This window comes from Chinchilla lanigera, unplaced genomic scaffold (genome assembly GCF_000276665.1).
Source record: "Chinchilla lanigera isolate Chin_1 unplaced genomic scaffold, ChiLan1.0 scaffold00035, whole genome shotgun sequence".
Lineage (NCBI taxonomy): Eukaryota > Metazoa > Chordata > Mammalia > Rodentia > Chinchillidae > Chinchilla > Chinchilla lanigera.
The window spans coordinates 10,215,017-10,231,625 of NW_004955436.1; the positions used below are offsets into that span (position 1 = coordinate 10,215,017).

The 16,609-nt window shown below is 39.1% G+C and overlaps 1 protein-coding gene across 4 annotated transcripts in view; it reads left to right on the forward strand.

Annotated features, from left to right (window-relative positions):
* Window positions 1-16,609, forward strand: part of Lama2 (laminin, alpha 2) — a 570,325-nt gene that overhangs the window by 385,240 nt on the left and 168,476 nt on the right. For all 4 annotated transcript variants that reach the window (XM_005389182.2, XM_005389183.2, XM_005389185.2 and 1 more), the window contains 7 exons: window positions 2,243-2,479; window positions 3,698-3,841; window positions 4,502-4,681; window positions 4,785-4,973; window positions 5,057-5,190; window positions 8,892-9,009; window positions 16,175-16,309. In XM_005389182.2, the coding sequence (XP_005389239.1) occupies window positions 2,243-2,479; window positions 3,698-3,841; window positions 4,502-4,681; window positions 4,785-4,973; window positions 5,057-5,190; window positions 8,892-9,009; window positions 16,175-16,309 (1,137 nt within the window). The remainder of the gene's footprint in view (window positions 1-2,242; window positions 2,480-3,697; window positions 3,842-4,501; window positions 4,682-4,784; window positions 4,974-5,056; window positions 5,191-8,891; window positions 9,010-16,174; window positions 16,310-16,609) is intronic.

Sequence of the window (16,609 nt, forward strand, 5' to 3'; positions counted from 1 at the left end):
AAAAAAAAAAACCACTGCATGGGCAAGTCAGACACAAAGAGAGATGACTCCCACACAGCTACCAAGTCAGACTCCATGTGGAAGACAGGAACCATGCAGTTTATGTAAGCAGGGAAAGTAGGATATAAAGAATTGTTAACTGCCTTGAGTAGCAATTAGTTACTCAAAAAGGATTAAAGAGACATAGGGCCTTCACATAGCAAGTGCAAAAGTGCAGCTACCCCTGTAGGCTGAGAGAGGGTGGTCCTGAAGGAATCAAAAGCTAGGAGATGGCAGCCTCCTTTACCCACCTCAGCAAGGACATTAGCATGTCTTGGAGGAGGATGTGGCTGGTTCCAGGAAGCACAGCCTGCTGGATACAAAGCAAGAACAATTATGCCAGAGTCTGTGGGTGAGGGCTCGTCTGTACAGCTGCCCCCTACTTGGGAAGCTACAGGAGCAGCACTACTTAGAAGCAGCATCATGTTCAGAGCTGCACATGCAGTTCAAAGCTATTGAGAAGGGTGAGTACAGGAAGCGAATGGCCAAAGTTACCACTGGGTCCGTTCTGGGCCTCTGGACTTCTATATTAAAATAAAGGGTAATAATGAAAATGATACTAATGAAGAGCCAAAGCCCAGAATGGAGAGGTCTCTGGCTCACCACTGTGGTCCTGTCACTTCCTCTGAGATCCGCTATTGACTAAGCTTAGTGTCTCACTCCCTGGCCGCAAAGAAACGTCTGTGAGTCTTCCTGCAGTATTGCAAAGCAGGGTGGATTTAGAGCCAGGGACTGTACAGTGATAACTGGCACAGCTTGACTTTGTTTTTTTTTTTGGTTTTTCTCCGGTACCGGGAACCGAACTCACAACCTTGCGCTTGCCAGGCAGGCGCTTTGCCGCTGAGCTAAATCCCCAGCCCCTACAGCTTGACTTTGAAAGTGATAGATTCCAAGGTTCTGACTGACATTTTTAGAAATCTACTTGGCATTTTCAATACATTTCAAGTTGACCTGAACTCTGGAAATCAAGAGAAGAAGAGAAAACAAACAAAACCCAACTAGAAGAACAGAAGTTCAAAATGAGATGAAATTAAGAAATTATTCAAAAGCAGCTGAATAGCAATAAATTAAAATATGCATTGGTGGTACAGATACAGCATACATTTTTTGCTGTGTAAAACAGGAGATATAAAAAAGAACCAAATTGAGACACAACCATCACAAGACAGGTAAAGCTAGAAAAAGGGTTAGAGAGGACATTATGATATTATATATTTGGCAGGCAGACAAGAAATACTCCTATTTCAAGTAAAAAGAATTATGGTTGATCCTAAAGAATAAAATTGATGAAAATAGGTGTAAAACCAAAGACAAATCTGAGCAGCTTTTTTTTTTTTTTTTTTTTTTTTTTTTTTTGGTTTTTCTCCGGTACCAGGAACTGAGCTCACGACCTTGCGCTTGCCAGGCAGGCGCTTTGCCACTGAGCTAAATCCCCAGCCCCCTGAACAGCTTTAGATATAAATAAAAAAACAATTACATTTTCTAACCGAACATACACTCTTTTGCAGCAATTCCATGAAAAACAAAGACTCCAGATTTTAAAAATTTTAGCAAACATTTGTATTACATAAATAAAGAGAAAATTGTATACCCCTGTAGGGTAAAGATCAAAGAAAAAGCCGCCAACAAAGCATTGCAAATCAAGATTGTCTATGTATCTCTACCTCCAAAACCTATTTGCTAGGTGTCAGTCTTTACCCTCTCCCTGGAGTCCTGCTCCATGCTTTGCTTGTCCTTGAAGCATTCCACACTTCTCCCATTACATAATGCTTATGCTATAGCATTATATTTATGTATTTACCCCACCAGACATAGGTTATATCTGCATAGAGCTTAAAATGCTATATTAAGTTAGGAAGTCAGATGAGCTTGTCAACAGTTTAATCTTTGAAATAAAAAGTACTTGACGAAAAGCCATATCTAACCCCTCCCTTTCATGAAAAGACAAAAAATACAGTTTTTTCTTTCATATTTACATAGTGTTATGGTTTCTGGATAATCGTCTATTTTCTTAAATGCAGGAAGCAATTTTAATGTTTATGTTCACTGATATTCCCTAAGAGGCTAAACTAAAATAGTACAAAGCCTGTAATAGCTACGTGATTAATATGGGTTAATAGAAGCATAGAATCATTAGGATTAAAATTTTAAGATCTTCCCCATGAAGTTGTGGTAATGGTTGTTGTTTTTCTTTCCTTCACAGGCTTGTAACTGCAGCACAGCGGGATCCTTGGATTTCCAGTGCAACATAAACACGGGCCAGTGTGACTGCCATCCTAAATTCTCCGGTGCAAAATGTACAATGTGCAAACAAGGTCACTGGAACTACCCGCACTGTGCTGTCTGTGACTGCTTCCTGCCTGGGACAGAGGCTGTGACCTGTGACTCAGACACGAAAATATGCTCCTGTAGTGATCAAAATGGGCAGTGCAGTTGCAAGGTATGTGCCGCCCCAGCACTGCCAGGCGAAGCCTTTCTCAATTCTGATTCCATTCCTCAGTTTTAGCTTCATTCAGTGTTCATTATTCCTGCTTCATTAGCCTGCACAAACAAAAGCTCATTGCCCGACACAGTTTTCATTGATATATGTGCAGAGGCATGCAAATAAAACAAGCTCTGCTTGTTAAGAACTTATTTTCAACCCGAACCTAACTGTCTCTCTAGTATGGAACAGGAGATATATTTTCAATAATGCAGTGAAATTGCTTTTCTTTATATATTCCCTTTGTTAAACAAGAAAAATCTGAGGACTGGGGCAGGGAACACTATTGTTTTAAGTGCTGCCGGAGAAAATCACAGCTAAACAATAAGCCTTCTGAAAGCTGAAATACATAATTACTGCTGTGGACATTCACTAAAATTTCAACACCTATGAATATTGACTTCCAAACAGCAACTATGTACAAATTTAAGCCTCGTTAATGTTGCTAAATGATGTAGAAAAACAGCCAATTAAAAAGGATGAGAGGGATTTTTCCCCCTTACCTATTTCTGAACCATCAGTCCCAGAATAAACACAGTTAAATTGTCAGAGTTTTTAAGATAAAAATCTATGCAGAGAGGAGCAGAGGAAAAAGGAAGATGAAATCTAGAGAGTGGTTGTTAATATAGTTTTTGATATTTAGGAAAATCATAACTTCTGGCATGAAGAACCTCAGTCAAAACAGAGGACAATGCCACATTATTACACATTATAATTATATTTTCCTGTTTCACACATGTTCTCTATATAAGTATATATTATATCATATTATATAACATTATGTTATAATAATCACATAGATACATGTTATTAGGCTCCTGCCTGATTTTTTACAACTTGGCATAGTACCACTACCTAGCAATACTTTTTATTTGGCTTTTTAAATTCCCGTGAGGGTTTCGTGTTTCTCACAGCAAAATCATAGGCAATGTGCCATTTAGATTTAAAAACAATATAAAATACCTCTAGTAATGGGTATACTTATAACCATAAACACTTCTTGTAAAACCATGAAAACCTAACAGTGAGGTTAGCTATGTAAGCCATTTTAGATGGGAGTCCAAAATTTGGGGTCTTTTGTTTTACTTTAATGCAGAAATGTGTTCCTCTTATTCATTCTTCAATTGATTTTCCCCCTAACTTTACTGAGAACTCTGTGGGATCTCCTCTCATCAGGTGAACGTGGAGGGCATCCGCTGTGACAGGTGCCAGCCGGGCAAATTCGGACTAGAGGCCAAGAACCCACGTGGCTGCAGCAGCTGCTACTGCTTCGGAGTCACCAGCCAGTGCTCCGAAGCCAAAGGACTGGTCCCCAAGCGGGTGAGCGAGGAACCGCCCAGCCATGCCATGTCACCCCTGCTGGCATCTTTTAGGTTGGCCCTGAGGGAGAGGAGGAAGTGGCAAAACATTTAAGAAGCCTTGCCGTGGTGCACACTCAGAAATGGTAGAGGGGCTGTGCGTCATTAGGCAGTTGGAGTTAATGGCTTTTTTAATTCTTCCTTAAAGATGGTTCATTTTTTTTTGTTGATAAAGGAATAGATGCCAAGGGAGAAAAGGAAACATTGTCAAGGAGGCTTTATGCTTTGGCGCAGAAAGAAGCTGTGCTCTAAGGAACAGCAGCCCCAGAGCATGAGTGTTGCCATGTACTAATACAGCAAGGGCAACTGGAATGCCCTGCATGTATTCCAACGGGCCCTAGGAGTTTATCCAGCTTTAGGCAGAAACAGTCTCATTTTTACTTTAACTTTCCTTTAGTTCTTCCTTTTAAATTTGATTTTTATTAGCATAAAAAGTTTCAGATATTGTGGTATTTATTATGCAAACTATGTTCTCGCCTTGTAAGTGGCAGTCCTCTTTCTTGTGAACGCACTTCATCAGGACGAGTGGGCACACTCCGAACAGAAGCGTGGCCCATAACCTCATCTTAAAAGATGCCCAGGCAATTAAGTTCACTTTCTACTGTATTTGGACCCCATGCAGGTGACTCTGGAGGCAGAGCAGACCATTCTGCCACTGGTGGATGAGGCACTGCAGCATACAACGACCAAAGGCATTAATTCTCAACCCCCAGAGATTGTGGCAAACATGAATCTGGTAAGACAAGATCTCCACTTAGAGCCTTTCTATTGGAAACTCCCAGAACAATTTGAAGGAAAGAAGGTAAGACGTGTGAAGTCTCATAAGAATGAAGTAAAACGTGTCTTTTGGGATCATACCATTCAGAGATTTATCTAAATCATCGCTGTTTCTTTTCTTTTGTCAGTTGATGGCTTATGGGGGCAAACTCAGATATGCAATCTATTTTGAAGCACGAGAAGAGACGAGCTTCTCTACCTACAGGCCTCAAGTTATCATTCGAGGTGGGACTCCTACCCATGCTAGAATTATCATCAGGCATATGGCTGCTCCTCTCATTGGCCAACTGACAAGACATGAAATTGAAATGACAGAGGTAAAGTTATTAGTTGTTTTGGTGCAAAGACGCCAATGGCTTGTGTTCAGTTTTGTCAAAGTAACTTCTTTTCTTGTTAACAGAAAGAATGGAAATATTTTGGTGATGATCCTCGAATCAGTAGAACTGTGAGCCGTGAAGACTTCATGGACACCCTATATGATATCCACTATATCCTCATCAAGGCCACTTATGGGAATTTCATGAGACAAAGCAGGTACACCATGACAAAAAACATTCAAGTTAGTTCTTAGTCTATACTGTAGGCAAGGTGAGTAAAACATCAGATAAGAAAGATTTGGGGACTGGGGATATAGTTCGGCAGCATAAGTGCCTGCCTGGCAAGTGCAAGGTCCCGATTTCAATTCACGGTACCAAAAAAAAAAAAAAAAAAAAAAAAAAAAAAAAAGAAAGAAAAAGAAAGATTCGGAAGTAGTTGGTTTCAGAGTGTGATGACAAGAGACATGCAAACAGTAGCTTCCATGTCACCAGATAGAAGCTACTGCTCCTTTCTATTTTCCTTTCCAAGAAAGGAAAACAGTACAACTAAAGAGGGAAAATGCTGAATTTACCTTAGACATGGTGAATTTAAGATGTCAGTGAAAATCTCAGGGAAGTGTGTACTGTGGGTTTGATGTAAGTAACTGCTCTGCCCTAGATGTGTTATAAGATGAATGAGGAAGTGACCTCCTTCAGCTTTCAAGGGGACCCAGCAGGGAAATCGTGGTCCAGTCTGTTCCAACCATGAGTGCTCCCATCTGCCCACTCCAGGGTGCTATATAATATGGTCTTTCACACAATGGACTGTGATGTGAAATGACGGGAATCACATAGGGAAAAAACATGCAGAAGAACCTCAAGAATAACATGTTTTGGAAACTGAAGCATGCAAATACTTCACAGAAATAGTACTTTCATGTGACTCAAAGGAGCCAATTAAAATGAGGCATATTGAGACTGACACTTAGGGTCACCCTCATGACAGTAATGTCAGTTTCAGTGGAGTCCTGGGGCAGATATACTCTCTTAAAGAAAGATTAGGACACAGTGAGCTTAAAATTGTGAGGACTCACTTGTTTTCCATGAATGTAAATCACAGAAAGAAGGAATGTCATAGTGTCCAAAGTTAAAGGATGCTTGTTTGAGAGAAAAATAATTACATTTATAAATTATGGGAAAGGGATTAGTAATGAAGAAACCATTAAAATTATAGAATGAAAGACCAACCTTCACTTTCTAATCTATATCCTTATTTCTTGTCATACCCTTTACTGTGATGGTTAAATTTCATACGAAATAAAAACATGCACTGAAAACATTTTCTCTACTATAATGTTAATTATTATAGAATATCGAATATGCATTATATGGAAAAACCAAAACAGATTTGCATGTCATAGACTGTGAGAGGCCAGTTAAGGCAAACCAAGGCCTAATTGACCTCCTCTGTGAGCACAAAGGAGAAAGGCAGCAAGCTGTGCTCCTTTGAACATGCAGGGAGGATGACACCCTACACAGATAAGATCGGGCTGTTTACCTGGGCATGTACTTATAAGATAATGGGATGTAGATGAATCTTTTGCTACTCTAATTGCTTGTGCCCATGTGTAAGTGAATGGAAGCAAGTCAAGCCACAGGCTTCAGGCTCTCTGTCCAGTAGAGGCTAGAGCCCCTGTGGCTGCCTGCATGCTAAACTAACTCTGTGTTTCTTTGGTTTTCATCCTAGCTTGCCAAGATCAGGGAAGAAACTGGCAGGACTAGGTCTCTACATGTGGTGTGGGGAGAGGGAAGACCAGTGGTCTCCTGCTTCCTTCAAATGCCCCCCTAACAGGAACCAGGATAGGCTTGTTTCCTACAATAGATATGCAAATCAATTATTTTGCCAGTTGTTCCAATCTGCAATAAACTTGGTAGCTAACAGAAAGAACATTTTGATAGCAGAACTGATAGATTCAATGTTTTTGTTCATTTTTCATCCTATTTTTTTTAGATCCCTCATTAATTTCACCTTTCTACACAGTGACCTTTTGTCTTTTTGCCCAGTGTCTCTTTCTCTTACACATTCCCTCTCATAGCTCACCTAATGAAATCCTCGAATTTTAGTGTTCATGTTCTGAAACTTCAGAGGAAATATTATTTCTAAGCTCAGAGGAATTATTTCTAAGCTCCATAAAACTTGAGTCATAGTCTAGGAGAAATAAGAACTAATAAGCACTTGGTGTCATAAGACAGTGGATTCACGAGAAAGTTTTTTTAAAACCTTAAACAGTCCATCTGAAATAATTCAAACATAAACTCTCATTTCTATTATTATATAACTTTAAACAAAACCAGAATTAGCTTTACATGCAGTTCAAAATTGTCCACATTTTTTTATCAATCCCAGCATTTTCATTCTTGCTTTAGTCTTCTCTTACCACTTACTTCTGTAACTAAGTAAACCTTAAGATAGATATCATATCTCCAATGCAAGCAAAAGCATTGCTGTTGTGATTACTCCATCCTTCCTCATTTCTACCCTCCTCAAATCCCGCTCAAATCTGCTGAGGAAAACTGTGAATCCAGAGGTGCATGTTGCTACCACTCTTCCAACTTCACTTGATCTTAAACACTTGCTGGTCTGCTGTGTTTGTGCATGCTGTGCAAAAGATAGATGATGCTACTCATTCTACAGCTATAAAATGTCACACAGGTGGCAGAAAGAAGGAGACTTGTCAGCAAACACCATGTGAACACTTTGTGTCCCCAGCTCCAGGGAAACAGAAAGACAGAGGCTTCCAGATCAGAGAGAAGTGGTTTGTGGACCACTCGCCCTCTGTATGTGTACTCTAAGGAGCAGTGGGTGACAGAGTACAAGGACGGAAGCTGCATGTCTGTTTCATAAAGGCTGGCTAATCTTCAGGTGCAAATTACAACGCTAGTGAAACCCGAGTGTGCATTCATAATTCAATAAAACTTACCAATGCTTGTTATGAAGCGTACGATTCAAAGTCCTTAGACTATTGGAGGTGTCTTTTATTGAAGGAAAACCATTCATTGTCTCACTTAAAAGTTTATTTGCAGAACATTTTCATGTTACTAGTTAGTCAATCATGAAATAGTCTGAGTTTATGGACTGCATATATTTTTAGTGTACAATTTCAAATTAATAAAAAGGGTATCAATAGTTCCACTGTGACTATTTTTTTTCAATTATAAGGGCTTTTCCACCAATAGCAAAGGTGAATTATATCACTTGAAGGATTTACTTAATAAGATTAATAAAATATTAATTTGAAGGGGGTTTTATCCTCAAAAGGGATGGATATTATTAAATCATTCTCAAGCTTTGTTTTCTAGGCGGTTTTCTCAAGTTCTTGAAAGGACGTTCAAAGGCTTGCAAGAAAAAAGTTGGGCACAGTAGTAAATTAGAAGCAATTTCACTAGTGACTACAGGAGCCATTCTAATGGAGAATGACCTTGGGCTGTCTGAAAGAATATAAATGTCTATTTAATTATCCATGTCTACCTGAAGCCGCTCAGATTTTTAAAAATGAGAAAAAAATCTTTATAACAATGTCTCAGGAGGATAGCAGCCATCCAGTACACTAAATTCCTTCTGATTTGTATAGGTGTTTTGATAATGTGTAATCTCAACCTTTAAAGAAGCAAAAATGCAATAACAGGATGAGGCATAAAAACCCCTGGAAATCAGCCAGGTTCAAAACAACAAATGCATTAATTAATTTAAACTTTCCACAGTGGATGCATATACCAAGACATTGCATCACCATCTTCCTAAATATATACGCTGATCTTGTGTTAATCAAAAGCAAAATAATGGAACCCTCTTAAGGTTGACAATAATGTGAGAAGATTCCTCTTGTGGAGCTAAATGTACATCCGGTGATCATCTAAGTATGCATTTGCTGTTCTCAGGATTTCTGAAATCTCAATGGAGTTGGCTGAGCTGGGGCACATAACAGCAGCGACTCCTCCCGCTCTCCTGATAGAAAAGTGTGACTGTCCCTCCGGCTACTCTGGCTGGTCCTGTGAGGTAAGCGAGCTGCTAACAAACTGCTTAACCTCTGCTCTCCTATCAGGTGCTGAGTGGAAAGGCTCCCAGAAGTACCTTTGCCACAATCAGTTTTTCTTTTATACATACTCTTAACCTATTTTATCTGATCGTTCACTCACAGTGTGAGATACAGTAGAGAGAAGACAATGTTATTGCTGCCTGGTAGTACAAATCACTGCTGAAAAGAAATATCTGATGGAAATTAAAAGATCTGTAAAAGCATGGAACAGTCAGGCCGTAACAATGTTTTCAAAAGGCCTGTCTATTATAACTGATCTATTTTCTTGGTGCTGTTTGTGAACAGTTAGAGGCATTTAAACTGCAGTGATTATGAGATATGTTTATATTGGATTTTGAAAGTGTTTTTATATAGAACATGACAAAACTTATTTACTAAATAGCAGGCTGTTCCCTTCAACATAGGCTTCTCGGAATAGCATAAATTTGTTCCCACAGCGTTACTATCATCCAGTCATTATAATTGCAAAACTGATTGTGTGTGTGTGTGCGTGCGCGCGCGTTCCTTCTGGGCTAGTCCTTTGACAGTCTTAAGAACTGGAAGATTTTCTATATCTTTTTTTTTCAGGAAGTCAGTTTCCACTAATACCAGCTATTCCTAGGAGCGCTGCACACAGGGAAAGTGAAAGGAGGGAAACACTGCCTTTAGTGTCAGTCTCAGCTTCCAGGCTAAGACCTTGCACTGTCACTAAACCTCCCTAAGATAGACATGGTAAATACTAAGTCCCTAACTGTTGCCACATTCTGCCCTTTCCTGTCAACTCCTCAGGGGCCACCTGGCAGGGACAAGGCCTCTGGGACCTGCTCCCGCCTTACAGCCCAGGTTCTTTGCCTTTAGCAGCCCTGGTTGGTGCCCAGTAGTGGGCAGATAGGAGTAACATCTCCTCCACTTTCAAGCTAAGAGTCATATAAAGGCTAAGCTATGAAAATTCAATACTTACCATGGAGCCTGTCTTGTAGTCAGTGTCAGTATTCAAGGTTAATATTGTGATATCATTATAATAATAACTAGTTTTATATCCACATTATTTGTAAATATTTTATATATGTTATTTTGTAATAAAATTTACAGTTTTGTTAAGCACGGCACATGAGACAGATCATGACACCAAGTCAAAACATAGTACGAAATTTGAAAATATTAGCTATCAATCTCCTGAGGGAGCTTGTCATAATGAGAAGAAAAAGCGATTTGGATTCTGCGTAGCTCTGTTTCTCGGACAGGGTCCTTCCACTTTCTTGCTGCTGAATCTCATGCATTTTCACCTATGTAATCATCATGAGGGTTAATTTAGGTAAAAATAGATGTGGGGAAGCCCATTGCAAGCTGCGGGTTCCATCACATGGGTCCCACGTGGCTCAGAGAACAATTTTATAGGTAAACTCAAATATCTTTTGAAGCATCCCCGAAAGCATTTGTACCCTTTTTTTGGTACTGCTCTGGGCATAATATTCCTTTGAATGCCTCTACTTTGATCTAATACATACTCGAGTAACCCACCTCATTATTTAAGAACTCTCACATACATCTGTTTGTACACTTGAACACATACCTATACAATATGTATGCATATGCATATGTATGGTATTTATATACAACCCAGCCAAATACATGCATACACATCCAGTATGTAGGTAAAATGGAAGCTAATGTGCACATGTCTAATATGCTCACTTTCCAGTGAGCATGAAAGGTGAAAATATAGAGGACAGAAAATACTTGATTTTTGGGGGAGAAGAGATGAACTTTTATCACAAGGATTGTGTGGCTGTACAGCAGACTAACCCTTTGACCTTGGTCAATTCCCTTAATTGCTATAGCCCCTCATTAATAAAGGGTTGTCCAACCTATAAAATGAAGTTCTGACTCTGCAATATTATTTTGCCATGGAAGATGTTCAGCAAGTAGCCAAGGTTGACCTTGAGCTATGTCAAAGAGTAAGTTATTATAGCTCTGCTATTCTTATATGTACTTAAAATAATATTGTTCACTTGGCAATAGCACTGGTGGAAAAGCACACAATTATTTTAATGCAATCTACTCTCCATTACAGATTTCAAGTGTTAAAATCTCTGCTTATTATGATCAATAGGCTTTGCAAATAGTATATTCTAAAACATGCCTTACCGTTAATTTTACTAACTTTCTATCAAGTGAAAATATAAATTAACACAAAGAAAACAAATGATAAATGAAAGAAATCAAGAAAAACTAGAAATGCCTACAATCATATGCATTGGTGCCTTTGCCTAGGTCCCATGAATTTCACTTAAGCTCCTATTTACCGATAATTACAATAATGTATTAGAGAAGAGATTATGAAGACAAAGGTTTATCTCTCATAATAAGGTACCTGAGGTGTTCTGCACACCCAGTGCCTTTAACCCATCATACATCTTATTTATAATTCATCTTCATTCTAAAATACAATTACCCATGCGTAAAATCTAATCTTCAACCAAAAGCTAAGGACAATTTAGAAATAATACATCCCATTCCAGTAACATATGCTTTGGGTTATAAATACACAAAGAAATGCCTCTATAATATTTTCACCAAATGTTCGACATTATAGAGGCATTTGTATTTACTGGTTCTTCATGTTTTTACCAAAAATGTGGAACCAGGTGCACCAAATTAAATATTGGTTACTGGGGCTGGGGATTTAGCTTAGCAGCAAAGAGCGTGCCTGGCAAGTGCAAGGTCATGAATTCGATTCCTGGTACCGGAAGAAAACAAACAAACAAAAAACACCAAAAATGAATATCGGTTACCACTAAAAATATAGCTTGTTAGAAAGACACTTAGCCTTTGCCTGTTACCTAGAGTGTTGTGACATTGTAGCTCTGTTCCTTAAAAATGTTTGTTCTAGAAATGCCTCATTACTGCAATTTATGGCTTGAAGTAGAGACAAGATTACTATGAAGTCAAATAAAAGACACTAATTCCTCACTAGATTTGTTGTTGTTGGAGCCATGGAGTTTGCTCAGTTAACCTGCCCTTCTGATGAGGTTGGGTTTAGGTTTGAATGCAGTTTTAGATTGTATGCAGGACCCATTCATATGTGTGATTTTTGTTCTTAAAAATGGAAAATACACAGCCTTGCTGTTCTCTGCTATAATACTGTCGGTATCAGAAATTCAACAGTGATCTCTAGGCCATGCTGTGATAGTTTTAGCCCCTTCCCTTACTTTAATAGGATTTTAGGCTCACAGTTGAATGGCTGGTATCTCTTTGATCATCCCTCAAAACCTGTCATCTTCCAATTTGTAAAGAAGTCAAAAAACTAAATATTTTACATCTCCAATTTATACCTATTAGGAAGTCATAAAATCCAAAAGGCAAAACGTAGAAATAGATTTGTTCTCTTACACGTGCACATCTCAGGCATCTTTCATCCCTTTGGTTGCCTAGGAAACCAAAAAACTGTCCTTGTGCTGCACACACTAACTGTGTCATTAGGCAATTACATCGTTGTGTAGACATCATACAATGAACTTGTGCAAACTAAGCCTGCTATGACATCCCTAAGCAGTACAGCCTTAGGGACCAACTAGCATATACAGCCTCTGGGTGCCTGAGATGTTGGTTTGTGGTACATTGACTACACATGCAAATACAGAGGGTAAATGGCACACGTTATAATTTTCTCTCTTGGTACAATTTGGAACAATTATAGTTCCTTTTATTTTAGCTTATCCTCACCAGCTATCTCTAAAAGATTTCCTGGGATAGTGAAACCTCTGTTGCTTTATTGTATGTTGAGCATTAAATACGTCACGTAATCCTTATGAAAAACCTATACCAAAACAAAACTACTTTATTGAGCGCTTGCTGTATCTTGCACCATCTCAGGCATATTTCCTAATGCACCACACTGTCATCACTGAGTATGATCTATGATTTCCATCTTACAGAAGAAAAAATTGAGGCTAAAGAAGTTGCCCATGACCACACAGACAGACAGCAGCCGAAGTGCCACCTGAACCTAGATAAGTTTGTTTCCAAACTGTAGATGAACCTAGGCACAAATGTTATGTTATACCAGATCCCTATGGTCCAAATGAGGACAGTAGGGCTACAATATTCAAAGCCCGCACAAAAGAATGGGTAGTCAGTGGTGGAGCAAGAATTAAAGTCACGTTGCCTGAATACAGAACCCGTGAAAAGATGCAAGCCAGTGTTTTTCTTGGCTGCGGCAGGAGGAGCTCTTTTTAGCATTGAACTCTGAGGAATGGAGGTGCTCCCACAGGCGCTGCACCTGGGTGGGCCACTTTCCATTCTCATTTCATTTTGCTGTCTCCGCCCTCCCACACTTTGGTATAAAATTGATCCTCGTCTTTTGAAGAGACATCTTATTATGAAAGTAAATTAAAGACAGAAGGAGAGCAGAAGAAAATTGAGCTATGCATAATTTTAGTACATGGGAAGAGAACTTTGGAAAAGTCTGAGTTGGAGAAAAAATGGATGAAATGAACTCAGAAAAGGCTTATTTATTTTTTTTTCATTCCTCATTGTGTTCCAGAAAGAATTTCAGATGAGATTTTTTTTAAAGTAGCTATTTTAATCCCAATTCTAACATAATTGTTCTTAAGAATTTTGCTCCAATTCGCTGAAAGAGGGAATTTGTTCTATTAAAGAACACTTTCAAAAAATTTAAAAGGGAAGAATAAATCCAAAAGATCCAAAAATAAGATATTAAGAAGAAATAAGTAGCTCATAGTTTTATTAAATGTTTCAGATTTATAATTTTCACATTATGAAAGTCTCTTTTTCTTTACTAACCCTGAGAAACACAATGCACCAGGACAAATGTTAGGAAAAAATTTCAGAAATCATCAGGGTTAATATGCTTTCTCACTTGTGGGATGAGGAAATTGTAACTCAAAGACAATAACTTGCCCCATCCTTCATCAAAGCTAAGTTTGGAAATCATGGCTTCTTGGTCATTCCATCCTACTACCCAGGAGCTGGGCTCCCATTTTACAGACACACATTCACCGCCATGACTGAGAACCCCTCAAAGCTCAACCCTGACTACTCGCTAGATCTGCTCAGGAATCTTCAAACAAGGCCTGACCCCACTCTTTACAATTAAGTTGGGATATCTATGGGTGGAGCCAAGCATAAGTATTTTCAAAAGTTCCCCAGATAACTATGGGAACCTCAAGGAAAGGCCAGAAGGTCTTGCACAGGGCTCAACTCAGGCCAAAGACCCTCTACCCGTGTTTTGCTCCTGCACCAAGCTCCCGTCCAGAAAGGAGTCACATGAGAGGGAGCAGTGCTTGTACATGGCAGGAGTTCACCTTAGTGCTCGTTTGCGTATCTCAGCCCTTCATATTAACTTCAGGTCATTCCTCTATGGATAGAACCATTTCTTACCTTTGTTCTTCTAAGACTTATTTCAAACCGTTATTTGAGATGTACAATGGAGCTATGAATTTCCCGTTAAATTGTGTAATTTGACACATTTGTCTGTGACACACAAACATACACACAGACCTCAAGGAAATGCACCAATATAATAACAACACCTAGAAAGACAGTCAAGGGTAAAATCTTTGTCAATAAAATTCAGTTTTATTCAATAGTCAAGCCATTAACAAACTGCAACAATGCGTACTACAAACCACTTTTAAGTACACCTTGGGTTGTTGTTGATGTTTTTTGATGCTTAAATTAATTCAACTGTAATTTCTAGACCTTATTTTATGAGAATGGTAAAAAGGAAGCTTGATTTTTAAATACTCTGTATAAACTTCACTCAACTATGTGATTATGTCCACCAAAAGAAAAATGAAACACAAGATGTTTTGGATATTACTCTGTTTTCTTTTATCATTTTGCTCAAAGCTAGGACATTATTAAATTCATTAGAATTTTTTATAGACTGATAAGACCAGAGAGACTGTTAAGTAAATACTTAATTGAGGTACTCCTTATCCAAATCAAAACAAACAAGGGGAGAGTGCTGCATATTGATCTATTTCTCTTTTGAAAGTATTCTCCACTCTCCTGTTAGGACACAATAGGAGGGCTTAGGAAGTTTTTGTCCAAGATTGCTTTGCTTGCTTGTTCAGCTATCGTTTTCCTTTCATGAATGGTTAGCATAGTTTTTAAGTGAAAAAATGTCCTAGCGGGGGCTGGGGATTTAGCTCAGCGGCACAGGGCCTGCCTGGCAAGTGCGAGGTCGTGAGTTCGATTCCCAGTACCAGAAAAAAAAAAAAGAAAAAAGAAAAGAAAAGAAAAGAAAAATGTCCTGTGTAGCCAGAATTATGAGAACAGCCTGTTCATGATTTTCAGTGGGCTCTGAAGGCTGACTCCTACCTCCTGATGCAAAATGGAGCCTTGTCTGATGAATTCCAGGAGGCTGAGTGTGCACCACGCCTCTGTTCCCTGGAGACCTGAGCACCTCCTTCAGGAAAGCCAGACACTTTCTGATACATTTCCATAATAAACCTGAATGGAGATGAAAGTCTTGATTTTGCATACGTCAGCTTCACCAGTAATTTTCTGTTGACTTTCAGATTTTTATTGCAAAACTGAAAAAAAAAAAAAAAAGATCGGGAAAGATCAATTTTATTGATGGCCTAAGAGGCCTAAGACATAGAAGGCTTTTATTATTTTGAACTTCTTCTTTTTATAGTCTTTAGATTGTATTGATATAGACAATGCATCCATCGTATTTTTTATTTATTTAATCTTTTGCTGCGTTTCATCAGACATTTGCTAGTTCTCCATCATTCACAGAAGGAGCTGATTTTGGGTTGTCAGGGACATTGGAACTATCTTTTCAGTCCATATGAAAATGTTAGTTAAAAATAAATTTTTTCAAGTTTAAAAACAAGACGTGTTGAAGCGTTTTCAGGCAAGGAACTGTGGACGCAAATGAAAGCTTTCCTCGGCTAAAAATCTGATTACAGGGATGCTGCCTGCATCTGTGGCCAAAATGAGGAGCCCACAGAAAGACACATTAAGTAGCAAAGTTGGCGCTTGAGTCTGTAAGCAGTGTTGCCCCTACCACACATGCAACGAGAGAATCTGTCTGTGTAGCCAGCGAGGGCTGAAGCGTTGCTACAGTGAGATTCCTAACTCGGCTGTCCCACTTGGCTTCCCCTCTTTCAGACATGCTCACCAGGATTTTATCGGCTGCGTCCTGAGCCAGGTGTCCGCAGCCCAGGACCTACCCTAGGCAAGTGTGTTCCATGTCAATGTCACGGGCACAGCAACCTGTGTGACCCGGAAACATCCATCTGCCAGGTAGGTACCTGAGTTTTCCTTGAACTGTGCTGATTTCTGTGCTGATTTCTGTCTATGCAAACACACGCCATGTGTGGAGTCCAGCTCATCTTCAGGGGACGCACCTTTAGGGGAAATACAGCATCCAGGGAGAAAGACCCCCTTCATGTTCCACATTTTAAAAAATAACAAAATATGATAACTGGAAATGCCGCTGTTTCATGAAAATAGACTAACAGCATCTTGGAAGAGCACCAGGGGCACTGTTTAAAAACTATGTGAAGTTTCCTTTTGTAGTTATGAACAAAAATTGCTCTGTAT